Source organism: Paroedura picta, chromosome 1 (genome assembly GCF_049243985.1).
Source record: "Paroedura picta isolate Pp20150507F chromosome 1, Ppicta_v3.0, whole genome shotgun sequence".
Classification (NCBI taxonomy): Eukaryota; Metazoa; Chordata; class Lepidosauria; order Squamata; family Gekkonidae; genus Paroedura; species Paroedura picta.
The window spans coordinates 137,893,443-137,908,384 of NC_135369.1; the positions used below are offsets into that span (position 1 = coordinate 137,893,443).

The 14,942-nt window shown below is 45.1% G+C and overlaps 2 protein-coding genes across 7 annotated transcripts in view; both read right to left on the reverse strand.

Annotated features, from left to right (window-relative positions):
* The window catches only part of CYB5R4 (cytochrome b5 reductase 4), a 45,064-nt gene extending 40,065 nt beyond the window's left edge, over nucleotides 1-4,999 (reverse strand). For 2 of the 5 annotated variants that reach the window (XM_077305424.1, XM_077305414.1), the window contains exons 1-2: nucleotides 4,280-4,453; nucleotides 452-605 (exon numbers count right to left, since the gene is read on the reverse strand). In XM_077305424.1, the coding sequence (XP_077161539.1) occupies nucleotides 452-605; nucleotides 4,280-4,354 (229 nt within the window). In that variant the 5' untranslated portion in view covers nucleotides 4,355-4,453. Of the gene's footprint in view, nucleotides 1-451; nucleotides 606-3,040; nucleotides 3,146-4,020; nucleotides 4,187-4,279; nucleotides 4,454-4,694 lie in introns of those variants that run through there. The other 3 variants (XM_077305452.1, XM_077305444.1, XM_077305435.1) reach the window with 3 other exon arrangements.
* Nucleotides 5,000-8,710: 3,711 nt separating this feature from the next.
* On the reverse strand, nucleotides 8,711-14,432 carry RIPPLY2 (ripply transcriptional repressor 2). Of its 2 annotated transcripts, XM_077305679.1 has the most exons (5): nucleotides 13,994-14,432; nucleotides 13,731-13,806; nucleotides 12,957-13,021; nucleotides 12,172-12,234; nucleotides 8,711-8,990 (listed from the first exon to the last, which is right to left on the reverse strand). In XM_077305679.1, the coding sequence occupies exons 1-5, from the start codon at nucleotides 14,074-14,076 to the stop codon at nucleotides 8,843-8,845; spliced, it is 435 nt and encodes a 144-aa protein (XP_077161794.1). In that variant the 5' UTR covers nucleotides 14,077-14,432; the 3' UTR covers nucleotides 8,711-8,842. The 2 variants fall into 2 exon arrangements, with proteins under 2 accessions (XP_077161794.1, XP_077161803.1); XM_077305688.1 differs by lacking the exon at nucleotides 12,172-12,234 and having other exon boundaries at nucleotides 13,994-14,423.
* Nucleotides 14,433-14,942: the final 510 nt, after the last annotated feature.

A 14,942-nucleotide genomic window follows, 5' to 3' on the forward strand; every position in this document is an offset into this window, starting at 1 on the left:
GAGTTACACCCAGGGCTCTTGCCCAACAGGGCTTATGACGGGCTATGCAACTCAAAATAATATTTCAGTGGCAGTTGCCATTCCAACATTTTATTCTCTCTTGCCTCCTGCAGCATACCTCACTTATGCCCTGCTCTTGAGCTTCCTCTATCTGTGTGGAGGAGTCTTTGTCTCCTGCAGCGGCCATTTCTGTGGTTGCACACACCACACGGAGCTTTAAAAAAAATGGGGATCCCCAGTTTAGATCAACAGGCTAATTCTGCATTTTTATAAGGAACTCCAGTTTTTTTTCCTATTCCCGTGATCTATGTATGCACAGAAACACCACCATCAAAAGCACTTCATATGTAAACTTTAATATGGCAAGGGGCCTGTCACAGTCTTTATGCCTCCATGAATCCAATCATAAAAATACCTGAGTATTACCAAAACAACAAAACAGCCAACCCACCTCTTATACATATCCAGCAGTCATCCTTCTTATTATGTTTGGCAAGCACTTCTTCAGTCACTTCTATCAATCCTCCCTTCTGACCAGAAAGATTTTTCCCACTCTTAGTTAACCGAATCCAGTCCATAAGGCTTCGGCCTGGTTTTAAAGGTACCTAAAAATGGGATAAGAGAAAGCAGAAGAAGTACATTACGAAGAGCATAGGAGCAAACCAGACCAAATGGAGTGTTCTCTATGGTAACATTAATAATCCTTTTCAGGTTTTGTTTTGTTTTTTTAATTAAACAATCGAGAAAGCCATAAGGAGAAACACAGAACAGTTAAACCCCAGAAGAAAACAGGATGTCTGCAAAATACTCCTCCATTCTGATTTTACAATATTTTATCTAGCTATTCATGGGGAAGAGTAAGCAACCATTTGTATTGACATTTGTACTTATTAGTTAAAAAATTAATACACAACACAGCTCATAGTCATCCAATTTCCATAAGGTGTAATTATTAATCTAGTACTCCATCAGTTTAACTTTAAATAGAAAAATAATTTTCTCAGTTGCTTATCCTAAATGGCCATACAGATTAGATTTCTGTAACTCGCTCTATGTGGGCCTACTCTTGTCTTTGACCAAGAAATTGCAACTGGTATAAAATGCAGCTGCACGAGTCCTCACTAGGTCATCTTGGAGGACCCAAGTCCAGCTGTTGCTGAGACAGCTACATTGGTTGCCAGTTCGTTTCCAGATCAAGTTCAAGGTATTGGTTTTGACCTTTAAGGCTATGCGTGGCTTGAGTCCCACCTACCTGAGGGACTGCTTACTTGCTGATATCCCCCGCTGGGCGCTTTGCTCTGCAGGTATGAATCTGCTGGCTGTCCCCGGAACCTGGGAGGTACACCTTGCCTCAACCAGGGCCAGAGCTTTTTCAGTCTTGGCCCCTACCTGGTGAAGAGCTGTGGGCCCTGACAGAGCCCTCTGGGTTCCGCAGGGCCTGCAAGACTGAGCTCTTCCGCCAGGTGTTTGGTTGAGGCCAGGTAGAGTGCCCGGGGTTATAAGATTGGGTGGCCCCCCCCTTGGGATTTCCTGGACTGAGTGTTAGACCGGCTTTGTGACTATTGGGTAATCTACTCCCCTGGGCTATATCAAACAATAGTGATGGCATATATTGATGTCAGGGCATTGAGTCGTTGGGAAGCAGTGTTGAATTTTTATCGTCATCTTGGAATTACTGGGTTTATAGTATGCTTTATGATGACTTTATGATGTTTTATGGATGTGTTGTTATTTTATTGGTTGTAAACCACCACGAGCTGGCTGCACTGGGAGTGGCAGTATAAAAATGATGATGATGATGATAATGGATCATACACATAATGAATTATTTTTTGCATGCTATCTTATTTATACATACTTCGTTCTTCAACATTTTAATTAGTATTTAATATTTTCCATAAACCCATGCCACTATGTTAAATGTAGCCCTGACCTGGATAATCTGGGCTAGCCTATCAGATCTCAGAGGGGCAGCTCCCAGTTAGTACTTGGATGGGGGACTGCTAAGTCTAAGGCTGCTACGCAGAGAAGGGCAAATCATCTTCAAACCTCTCTTGACTTGAAAACCCTCTGGTACCAAATGTTAATTTAAGTATCAATTGTGGGATGCTCCATATATTAAACTAGGGGCCAAGCCCATTGCATTCAGGAATACAAGGGGCACTAGATTGAGGGTGGGCAGGGTGGAAGAACTCTGCAGACAGCTTCTCCCTTACCTGAGGACCTGAAAAGGCTGCAGGCAGCTGTTATAGCTCTCACACAGCAGAGATCTGCAGCCTCCAAGCCTCAGAGGGAAGTGGAAGGAGAAGGGGGTGGTCAGGGGTGGCGGATGGAAGGTGATTGTCTGGCCACTGTACAGACAAGCAAGCTGGGTGGAAGAGGATGCACTCAGGGGACAGGACAGCTGCCCTGAGTGGTTGATAAGCACTGAGTAGTACTTAAGCCATGAGACACGCTCCTCCTCTAAGCCCTTACTGGAAATACATTATGTGGAACAGATGTGATGCATACATCAAGAGTTCCAGGGCAATATTTGCACAGTGAAGAGAAGGACACTTCCATCTTCCTTCTACAGAGCTCTGTTTATGTAAGAGGCAAAAGGGAGCTATTTTGCCCCCTTCCCCCTCCTCAGGGCAGCCTCCTGACCTGACTGGCTAGAACTCTTGGGAAAATGGGGAGCCATCAGAGTATCCAGTCTAAAGACTGTAGCAGCTCAGCTGGCCTATTTCCACTTCCAATTATAGTTTGTCTCTATACAAATCTATATTTATTAATTTACTTCATTAACAGTCCACCTTTTTCACTATGATTTAAAGCAGATTACTATATATAGATAAAAATTTAATCCAGCAACATAAAATATCCAATGGACAATGCAACAGGATTCAGGATTACAGAACTAGAAAACAAAGCATTGTGTAAGACAAAAAATACAGTCACGTAGAAATTGTAGAAGCCTTCCTAGTTGGAAGTTGCACTAGCTATTTCCAGATTAAAAACTCATGGCTTCTGGTGAAGGAATGCTTGAATGTTTGCTTACAGGCATGGCAAAAGTGCAGTCAGGAAGTTTCCCTCATATTTTCTTCTGTTCTCTGTGCCCATAATACTTCTACAATGCAGTCCAGATCCAGCATCATTTCATTACTTCAAGTATTGTTATCATTTTGTTTGTTAAAAGGCTGCATATTTCTGTTGAGTTACTAGAACTGGGAAAATGAAAGCTTAGATGCTAGCAAGGGCCAAGCCAAGGGAGCTTCAATGATTCTACAGAATCTCTACTTAATTTTGCTACCCATAAAGCACAGCACACAAATGAGAAACATTTCTACAGGTGACGGCCTATGATAGTGAAAATTCACTACAATCCCGTTCAGTAGGAACCAGATAGACTAGTATTATTGGCACGTGTCTTACAGGACGTCTGAAGTGTTCCACTGCTATAGCCAATTTACCTTGACCTGGAAAGCCATGGTTAGCATGATCTTGGAAGCTAATAAGGGTCAAGTCCTGGCTAGTACTTGGACGAGGACCTCCAAGGAATACTAGGGTCATGACACTAAGGCAGGCAATGACAAGCTACCTCCAAATGTCTATTGCCATAAAAACCCTAAGGGAGCACCACTTGACAGCAAAAAAAGGTCAGTGCAATGCAAAATCTTGGGTAGCCTATGAGTCTACATTAGTATTTTTAGAATGACAGATCAACTAGGCTAAAATAGATTAGCACAGACTAACACAGATTACCAAATCCGCATTTGGTCAGACTACCCACAATCTGAATGGTCAAGAGCAAAGCAAGCCCTGGTTTCAACAAACTAATGACAGTTCTGAACTTGCATAAGGTCTGAACCCAGAAAGCAAGCTTGCACCTAGCATCTCCCTCTTCCATCTTTTGAACAACCACTATGCAATACTCTCAGCAATTCAAAGGGCGAAAGGAACTAAGACTCATCAGTATTGCATGCGACCCATGCCAAACGCCAGAACAGCTACCCTATGAAACCCCAAGCAATTACAGACCTCATTCAGACCAGGGTTTCCCCCGACACGAGACGACAGGTGAAGCTTCTCTCAGATCCCTGCATCCCCGTGCCCAGGTAGCACGCTGCCTGCTGAACAGCCACCTGCTGAACAGCCACCTGATACGAAGCTGGCTCCCGAAACAAGAGGCCGACTTCCACGCCCTCCCAGCTGACCCCCGCCCGCCTACTTCAGATGCTGCAGGAGCTTCTAGACCGCCCGCCGGGCCAGAGCGCCCCTCCCCGGAGCCCGCCCGCACCTTGCTGCGCCCGGCCATGGCCACCCGCTGCTGGGAGTCGGGGGCAGGGAACGACTGGGTGGGGACGTTCAGCATCCTCTCCGCACCAAGGACCGCGGCCGCCCTCAGGCTCTTCAGCAGCCACTTCCGGGCACCTCCCTCCGCCAAGGCCAACCCCGAGCGGAAACAGCGCGCAGGCGCCGGAGGGAGACGCGCCGGGAGGCGTGGTCAGGCCCTCGCCGGGCGGGGGGGGGGAGTGCTGGGCGTGATTGACGCCCCCCCCCCCCGGTCCTCTGCCTGCAGCCGGGGAGCGGGAATGCCTCCTGCTTGGCTGCGGGAATGAGAGGCGAGAGCTGCCCGGCGGGGTTGTGCGCCCTTTTACCGCCTCGTCGCTGTCTGTGTGATGTCCGCTCATTCACTCTCTTTCCTGATTTACCCGTCCTGTGTATCTGTGCTCTCATGAGCCCGGTTCCATTGAATCTGCGGAAGAGTGCCTGCACTCGGAAACTCGCGCCTTGAATACATCTTCGTTGGTCTTAAAGGTGCCACTGGACTCGGTTTGTGTTGTGTTGCGCCCTCCTTATGTGGGTCGTCTGGTGATTTCTGTTTCGTCGGAGGACAAAGTGTGCGTGCGCCTTGGAGACAACTTGGCCGGACTCCAACTTGGTTTCGGTCGGCTGCCCGCAGGGGAGTCCGCTCTTGAGGGCGCTGCTGGTCGGCGGGAGGCCTGAGCTTGTTATGCGCGCTTCGTGGGGACCAAGCCCTTGTGGCCGCTTGTGCACGACGCGTGTGGCTTCTCTCACAAGTAAAGGAATGGCTGTGCGGGCACTTCGGCTGTCGCGCCCCCGGCAGATGGCAGGCGTCACTCTGTCACGCCTTCCTGCCCCTCTGTTCATAAGGAGCTTGCTTATGTATTGATTCTTCACATGGTTTACCCTTTTTGGCTTTGAAAATTGGTCTAGAAACAACAGGACTGGATTTCAGGGTACTTTGCTTTAAATCCTTATAATTTAACACACATTATCAAATATAATAATAATGCATTTGAATAAACTTGTTTATTTATCATATGGCAGAATTACACACAGGAGGCATATAATATAATAATATAAGATATGTAACCAAATAGATGCAACAGTCATGCTGACAGAGATTGGGCAATAATACTAATATCTAAGTTTTCAGTCAGTGAGGAGAGTACAAAATGTCTGTCACATCTTCCCCAGAAAGCATGATGCTCACATTCCGATGACAGATGGCAAATAGTTTGCAGGCTGTACCACAATCACATTTGGGGCCTGGTATTTTTCCCTGTTTAAACAACAGGTCTGCACAATGTCCAAAGCCTGTTCATATTCTATTACTCATCTTCCATACTCTATGTGGCAAGTCAAATCCCATGGGCCTCTTGCTGGTGTTTATCAGGTTATGGATATCGGGTAGAACTGATTTCATCCATGTTTGCAAACATTTATTCTCTGAACTGAAATTTTGTGATTGCAGAATTTGTGCGGTTCTTATTGCTGGGTGTTGGGGCTTTAGTCTGGATATATGCCTGTGCCAGTCATGTCTTTGTGGATGTAACTCTGTTTTTAAGAGTCTTTCTATATTCACAAAGAGCATCTTGTATTTGGAGATGCAGGGGAATAATGTGGTGCAATGTAGGTAACCAAGAATGGGTTTAATACATCCACTGGTGGTTCTCATTGTATTGAGTTGGACATCAACTTTGTGGATGTGGGGCTCTTGAGCCACACTGAAGGATCTCATTCCACAGTACTATACACCAACTCCAGAGCTGGACATCCAAGTGTTATAGTAGAAACATCCCAAATTTTGCAACATGATTTTTGGAGAATGTTGTTTCATGAGTGTACTTTCACTGCTACATTGGTAAGATGATGACTCAAGATCCTGTCCAGAGTGATGCCAAGATACTTAGGTGTATGGCTATGTGTAAATTAAGTAGACATTCAGTTCATGGTTGGTTAGATTGTTATTGAGATAGAAACAAGAGCATTCTGTTTTTCCTGGACTTGGGAATAGCCATCATGTATAGTAGTAGGGTGGTAAGGCAGCCGACATGCTGTTTGAAGCTCTGACCATGAGGCTGGGAGTTTGGCTCAAGGTTGACTCAGCCTTCCATCCTTCCGAGGTCGGTGAAATGTGTACTCAGCTTGCTGAGTGGTAAAATGGTAATGACTGGGGAAGGCACTGGCAAACCACCCCGTATTGAGTCTGCCATGAAAACGCTAGAGGGCGTCACCCCAAGGGTCAGACATGACTCGGTGCTTGCACAGGGGGTACCTTTACCTTATAGTAGTAGTTGGCCAAACCTGGTCTTTCACAAGCATGATGGGTTCTAAATCCACCTCCTTGTGGATCCTGGATAATACTAAAGAGCTGGAACTCTCCATTGTCAGACAATCATAGGATCTCCTTTCTGCACTACACACACGGAAACTCTTGTTTAAATAGTGCCACAAACAAAAAACAGTGTCCCAGAAACTAAAGAGGAAGCTTTATACTCACACAGTCAAGATCCGTATTGCCTCTGCTTAAGTAGCAGTCCTTCCAATCTCCTTATGGAAGTCTTTCACATCACATGCTGCCTGATCCTTTTATCTGGAGATGCTGCACCCAAAGCCAGTTCATCTGCCATTGAGCTGTCCCGCCAGTCTTAGCTGTACATGAACTCTTTAACTGGCCTTGGATATTACTGTCTCTTCAAGTTCTCTGTTGTTCATGCATGAATACCATGCTACTGTCTTAAAGGCCTGTGAAGATTCTTCTGTCAAGATAATAGATATGAATTGTTTTGAGTATCATGTGTGCGTGTAAAGTGTTGAGTGGCATCTAACTTATGGCAACCCCCTAGGATATTTAAGGGAGGTGATTAAGCAGAGGTGAGTTGTCTGTGCCTCCTTCTGCAGAGTATTTCTTGGTGGTCTCCCATATGGAACCTTCTTAGCTTCTGAGATGTGATGAGACCAGGCTGTATGATGTCACTCCACATCCCTGCTTTCACACTATAAAGGGAGTAAATAATGAGTACCTCATCCCTGTAACTAAAAGTGCCTCTAACAACAGCTTAACCTCAGCCATTGAAAGTCAGCCAAAACTGAAAGGGTTTATATTGCTTTGAAAGATGGCTAGGTTTTGGTATCTGATAACAGGGGAACAGTTTAATAGCTATGAGCCAGCCACCAAGAATAACTTCCCTGTGTAATGGGAAATTAATACATAGTTAGCATAGTGGAGTGGGAAAGGCATAAGCCAATTTTAAAAATGCAGTTCACAAGTTATTAGCTTGGTTGAAACATTCATTTACTTAGGAGTGAAGCAATAGACCAATAGCTTCTTGGGAGTAAATCCCATGATTACATAGGAACTAGCAGAAAAGCCCATTGTTGGAAAAATACAACAGGCGCTAGCCTTCCCCCACCCCACCCTGAGCCAGGCAGCTCTGGTGAGGCCACAGCAGAGCTGTTTGGAACAGAGGCGAGTGCTGGCAAGTGCTCCCTCCCTCCCTCCTTCCCCAGGGAGCCTTGTCAAGGCCTGTGAAAGCTGCAGCAGTGTTGCTTGGGCCAGTGGTGAATGCTTGTGGAGGCTCCCCTGCCCCTGGCAGCCCTGGCAAGGCCTGAAGAGACTGCCGGGTGGGTGTTCCGGACATCAGGACAGGGTCAAGTGTTGGTAGGGTCCGTCCCCCCCCCCCAGCCCACAGTCCCTCTCAGATCCCACTTGCTGGCTGGCTTACCTTTCACAGTCAGTCTAGTAGAGCTGGCTGGCACTTCTCCACATGGAAGAAGTTTGAGGGGGATACAACCAGGGGCAGGACAACCTACCTGATTGGCCATTTCTTTGACAGACAGCCAATCAGGTAGACAAAGAATTCCAACTCTTTCCACCACCCCAGTCAGGCTTTATTTATGTTATAGATAGGCATATGCATTAGATTTGTCTTAATATGTTGTCCTAAGAACACAGAAGGTGTTACTTATTTATATTTGAAGTGCTATTCACATTCCCAACCATTATTTTAGAACAGGCTGTATGAAATTCTCAGGGTTACTTGTCAGCAAATGAATAGAGAATTAGCAGAATTCATTGTTAATGTAATTAAACAATGCAGTCATCAAGTAGTACAAGTTTCTTCATGTTTTACATTTCCCGTATAGAAAACACCTGTATTCAGGAAGTAGCTTTCAATACCAAAGATCTCAAAATTTATTAAGCCTGTGGGCACTTCAGGAATGTAGAGAACAACTGATGGGCACCATTGTCAAATGGCAGGCAACGAACCACAAAATGGCTGCTGTAGGAGCTGGGACCAAGTGTTGGGAGGTTCCTCCCCATCTCCCTCTGCAATTGTGGATACAGCAAAGTGATTGGTTTCAGAAGTGTTTTCTTTTTTTAAAAATGTGTAAGGTACAAAGACCCCAAACACTGATATTATAAAAATATTAAAATCTCTTTAATTAAGAATAATTTACATTAAATTAGTTTAAAATATTTGATAGTATGTTAATATTAATATTAAATTAATCCACACATGTGCATACAGTTGAGAGCCCAATGCTGCTCTTAGGAGTGATTCTCCAGCTCTTCGTCTTCCTCCTCACTCTCTGAGTCTTCATAAAAGGAAATTGTAGCTTGGACTGGAAAGTTTCTCAGCAGCGCTTCTGCTTCTTGATATAAATAGTCAAAGCACTTTGATTTGGGCCAGAATAACCTAAAATAAATATATAATGTGGTTATTTTTTAAATTGCTATTTAAAGAGAAAGTCACACTGAACCCGGACTTAATAGCATGGCAATATATATTCCTTTAGTTCTTAGCGCAAGCAATTAAAGACATCTGGTAAAGTACAGAGGAGGGCAACCAAGATTATTAGGGGGCTCCCTAGGAAGAAAGCCTGAAAGGTCTGGTGAGACTTTTAAGTTTACAATAAGATTGACTAAAGGAAGGGCAACATGAATAGAGATTTTATAAAACTGTGCATGGGGTGAAGAGAGCTGACACTCAAAATACTGGTACTTAAGGGCATCCAGAGAAGCTGATGGACAATAGGAAATACTACTTTACACAGTGATTAAAATGTGGAATTCTCTGCTAGAGGATAAACAATTTTAAAATGGGATTAGATAGATTCATGGAGGATAAGTCTATCAATGTCTCCTCGCCATGGTGATGGAGGGGAATCTACATTCGGAGGCACTAATCCTCTGGATCCCAGAGCCAAAAGGCATCATTGGGGAAAGACCTCCCCATTATGGGCCCTCCAGAGGGACTAGTTGGTCACTGTGAGACAGGATGCTGGACTATATGAATTACTCGTTTGATCCAGTAAGGCTCTGTTTCCTTTTGGCAAGAAGAAGATAATGATTTCGTGCATAGAGACTGGATTTCCTTTAAGCTGTCAAGACTGTTGAGTTCTTATACAGCACAAAAACAAATTCTGTATTCACAACCTGCCTCAGTTTGTCACAAACTATTCTAAGGTCATATGTAAAATGATGTTCAGACTCACTCAGATACCCACAAACCTTTTAAACAATTTGCAAAATCAGTACGGGAGACACAAAAGTACTTCCAGTCTTTGAAACAGTGCAGTCCTAAGTACAGTTATGCCCTCCTAAGACCCATGACGTCAGTGGACTTAGAAGGGTATAACATTGCTCAGGTCGCCACTCTCAGTTCTGTGACACCCTTGAGAGCCAGCATGGCATAGTGGCTAAAGAGCTGTGGCCTCTAATCTGGAGGACAGGATTTGATTCCCCCCTCCTGCACATGCAGCCAGCTGGGTGGCCTTGGGCTAGGCACAGTTCTCGAAGCTATTTTTGCAGAGCAGTTTTCTTAGAGCTTTCTCAACCCCACCTCTCTCACAGGGTGTCTTTGGGGGGTGGAAAGGGAAAGGTGTTTGCAAGTAGCTTTGAGACTCCTTCCAGCAGTGAAAAGCGGGGTATTAAAAAAATCCCAGCTCTTTTATTCCAGTGAACATACACAAGGAAGCTATTTCAGCTTTCCCAAAAAACTGCCACTTCATCATCAGAAGTTGCTTTTTAAACTTTACCCTCTGACTGATCTTCCCTGCAAATGCCCCTTTCTCTGCCCATTTTCTTCCCCAGCTTGCCTTTATTTCTTGACTGGGGAAGAATGGAATTGAAAATGCTAGGAGCATTTGCAAAGAAGAATCAATATACAGCCAAGGATTAAACTCCCCATCACTCCAGCCCTGCTCCCGCATTAGTGACAAATGCATCATGTTTATTATATGTAGCTCCATTCTTATTTTCCATTAGCAACAGTTACAAAATTACCATACAAAATGGAAATTTAATGAGACATTTGACCACACATATCCAAACATAATCAGAGGCATTTCGCATCTAAGGTTTCCACACGATAAAATATTAAGTGATGTTTCTAACACAAAATACTTTTGAAGAGTTCAGTTCTAGTAACAGGAATACATTTGCATACATATTTCAGGGAATATTGGAAGACAGATGCAAGTACACCGTACGTTAAAGGAACTGGGGGCAGTTTGAACCCTGATTCTCCCACCCTTTTCCTGGCTGCCATGAGGAACATGTATTTTTCCCCGAGCTATACCGAAATAAACAACATGGCACAAGATTCGTAACTACTCCCATACAATTGTTATTGAACAGTCGCTGCGAATTACACAGAGATCAAATATGCCCTAATGGCATTAGATAGCAAATTAAGGCTGCAGTCCTGAGGCATACGGGCAATCATGAATCCCCTAAAAGCCAATATAATTCAGGTGCACACAGACAGTTGGAAACCTTTTCCTAAGAGCATCTCAGCAGTGGCCACAACCTTATTTCTTGCATGTACCTTAATACACAGGTTGGAATGGCAAGAAGTCATTTGAGTCATTTTATGCTACCATGTTGCATAGAGCAGTCCAAACCCACTTTACTGATTTCTGTCTCACAGGCCCGGCAGTCCTTAGTTGAGGTGAAAGACAACACAAAATACTTAAAATGTTATTCTGTAAGACGCCTTGACCCATGAGGAAAGGCAAGATATAAATATGCGGACCAGGCTCAACTATAAAAGCTCAGTATAACATGCCTCACAACAATCCCTGGAGAGCTAAGGGCCCTGGTGGAGCTCTCTCAGTTCTGCAGGGCCTGTAAAACAGAACTCTTCCACCAGGCATTTGGTTGAGGTTAGGTGGTGGAATACCCATTGGGTCCCTCCTCCCTACCCCACCATTGGTGGGGTGTCAGCATGGACAGTCCTTCACATGGCAGGAGAATATATAGAGGGTGGGATGGGCTTGGGTGCAGTGTGTTGATTTTAATTCTGCTTTGTATTTTTATGATGATGTGAATCGCCTCAAGCCAGCTGTACTGGAATTGGTGGAATACAAATGAAATAATAAATAAGTGGAAATGCACTATGCCTTGCCAATCAGGCAAAACAGGGCAGAAAACAGCCTCAAGAGGAAGCAAATAAGAGGAACAGAGCTATAGGGTAACATCCCTGAGACTTTGGGAAATGGTGGGAAAGATGTGTGCGTAAAGTGCCATCAAATCTTAGCCAACTTATGTTGACCCCATAGGCTTTTCAAGGCAAGTGGGTAAGCAGAGGTGGTTTGCCATTGCCTTCCTCAGTGGTCCCCCATCTAAGTACTGACCCTACTTGGCTTGAGAGCTGTCGAGATTGGGCTATGCTGTACTATTCCACATCCCTTGGTAGGAAATTACCACCACCACCACCCCAATCGTGACAGCATTAAACAGCAGCAGCAGGTCAAAAGCACAAGGAAGGAACAAACACAAATTGGAAAACAAGCATCAGTTTGATGTAGAAGTTAAACTAGACTAGGATTGGGGAGACCCAGGGTTGAATCTCTCGGCCAGTCACACAGTCTCACCTCAAAGGGTTGCTGTGAAGATAAAATAGAGGAAAGGAAGCTGATATATGCTGCTTGGAGTCCCTATTGGGGAAGAGAGTGTTTATAAATGAAATAAATAAGTTTCCAGTATCTAAGAATACTTGAGATCTGCGGCAATGGGGAAATGATACTGTATAGTCATCACAATAGCTTGTTTTCCTTTGGAATGGTGAACTTTGGTCTTAATATTTAATGTCAAAAGAGGAGCTTTGTGTGGTCTGAAAAATTTCATCATTCTGCCTTTCTCAACTTTTTTTTACTGTTGAGAAACCCCTGAAACATTCTTCAGGCTTCAAGTAACCCCAGAAGTGATGCGATCATGCAGAATATGGTGGGAGTAGCATAGCTGTGTACATGTCAACCCAGGGCCCCTCCCCTTCCCACCCCCTATGAGCCCATCACTGGTGGCGGTGGGGGAACAGGTCAACATGGTCATATCACCCAATAAATGTTTTCCAAGTTAAAAAAAATTAACTCCCTCCCATTCAGGAAACCGTTCCAGGTCCATCAAGAAACCCCGGAGTTTCACGAAAGTCTGGTTGAGAAAGCCTGCTCTAGTTATTCTGGGTAAAAGTATAATCTCTGGGTCCTAAACTTCTGTACTTTTTAACAGCTCTTTGACACACAGATATTGAGCAAGCAAAGTAGTGCCTCTTTCACACAAGAAAGATGTCCCTTTTGAAATCCTGCTGTTAGTATCATAGGACAGCTGACATATGAATTCCACCAGAAAATACTAAAAATACTATTTATGCTTTTCTTACCTGACTGGGTGTGTATACTGTGTAAGTTTTGCTGAGTTTTCTGTAATCTCAGGCAGGCTACAAAGCTAGAAGTTTGAGCAGAAAATGTTATTTAATCTACAATGGTGATATAATACAATGAACAGTATCAGTAAGAGCATTTTCACAAGTCTCTTACCTGTGAATGGAAGGTAATTAAGTACTGATTAAACTAAAAGATCTTTGAGTACAAATAATCATCTTGTTCATTTTGTCCAACAAAGAGTTCATATTCAGATTAAATACATACTGATTTAGATATCTGAACAGAATTTAAGTCCAGTATCACCTTTAAGATCAACAACGTTGTCTTCGATATAAAACTTTGTTAGTCTTCAAGGTGCCACTGGGCTCTAACCTTGTTCTGCTGTTTCAGACCAACCAAGCTACTCACTTGGTTTGTGAAACCAGTTCTAGTATCCAGTGCCAACCAACACTTCCACAAACACACACAAAAAAAACAGCATTCCCAAGAGATAGTTCAGTGAAATAGGAACGGTGGCATCTCTAACATTGCTAATTTAGTCATATCCCTGTACAGAGACTTGGAAGCGGTCGCTGTACTGCTGTTCATTAGTAAAGCGACCACATTTCCTGGAGTTTGACCAATTCCCTCTGGCATATGCATGCAAGGCATCTGGTCTGGACGCTTGGGACTAAGGAACTGCGGAGCCCCTCTAGCCCTCACACACACGCGCGCGCACACCCCCGCCGGGGGATTGTTGTCTCTGGTTATGCCAGAAGCGACACACTCACCGCACTGTGGTTCTGCCCTCGCTCCCTTTCGGCATCTTTCGGGGTGGCGATCCAAGGTCTCCAAAAGCTTTCTGAGCTGCAGGGTCAAGCGATATGCACCTAGTTAGGCTGCCTGCCTTTTCATGATGCCTTCCTTCCTTTTCCCGCGCGATCTGCGGCACTGCTGGAAGGAAGAAAGGAAAGCAACCCCCCCCTCCTCCCCCAGCATATGCTTCCCACCGCAGGTTGCCAGTTTACACTGGGCTGGACGCAAGCGCGGGTACCTGAGTTGGCTTTTGCAGCCGATCCGGCCGCTCAGTGCTTCGACTCGAGGAGAGCCGCAGTGACAGAGCTGCGAACTCTCCATGCTCCGTCCTTTGCTGCGCGCAAGCCGGCCCTGGTGGTGGTGGTGCGCCTTCTGCGTGTCCTCGGCAGATTTGGCCTGGGCCGCTTGCGGCTCGGCTGTCGCCCGCGGCAGGGCTTCTTATACGCCTCGGCTGCCGGCCACCTCCTCTCATTTGCTGGCGAGGGCAACAAAACTGCGGCGCGTGAAAGGGTAAACAAGGAGTGTGGACGCGTGCGAGCTCCAAATGGCCGCGGGAGAGATTTGCCCGGGGCGTGTGAATCACCCTGAGGCGGACACATGGAGGGGAAGGCCACGCTTGGCCTGCAAGGAGGCCGCCCGTGAGAAAGGACCTGCCACTCTTGGCAATTTGCCGGCTGTGGTTTTGAGGAGCTGCTGAGCTCACCACGGGGGGGGGGGGGGGGGCTGGGAAGAGGGACGCTTCTTACCTGAGCAAATTTAGGTGGGCACAGCCGTGCCGGTCTGAAGCAAAGGGACGAAGTTGGAGTCCAGCAGCACCTTGAAGACCAACTCAGTTTTTACTTCTAGTGTGCGTTCCCAGGAAATCTTAGACCTTGACTAACACTTAGTTGGTTTTCAAGGTGCTGCTGGACTCAAACTTTGTTCTATATTAGCAAATGGCTTCAAGGAATCTTTTAACAATATAAGGCCCAAGAGGTGCTAGTGGCTGCTAGGCGGTGCAACAAGAGAGTGCCTGTAGGTTTAGAATTAATAAACCTATTTCAAAACCAAGATTAATTTAAGTCACAGTGGACTTTCAATCAAGGAATGCAATTGATGTTCTTCATGTTTGATGATGATGATAATTTGTGAGCTCCATTAATGGGAAAGATTTCTGCCAAATAGAGAAGACAAGGCACCAGGATGGT

Excerpts from the sequence above, each read along its gene's own strand:
- RIPPLY2 (XM_077305679.1), bottom strand. The coding sequence starts at position 14,076 with ATGGAGAGTTCGCAGCTCTGTCACTGCGGCTCTCCTCGAGTCGAAGCA. Across the intron at positions 13,807-13,993 it reads GGCTGCAAAAGCCAACTCAG|CTCAGAAAGCTTTTGGAGAC; the intron begins GTACCCGCGCTT and ends TTGACCCTGCAG. Across the intron at positions 13,022-13,730 it reads GAGGGCAGAACCACAGTGCG|CTTTGTAGCCTGCCTGAGAT; the intron begins GTGAGTGTGTCG and ends TCAAACTTCTAG.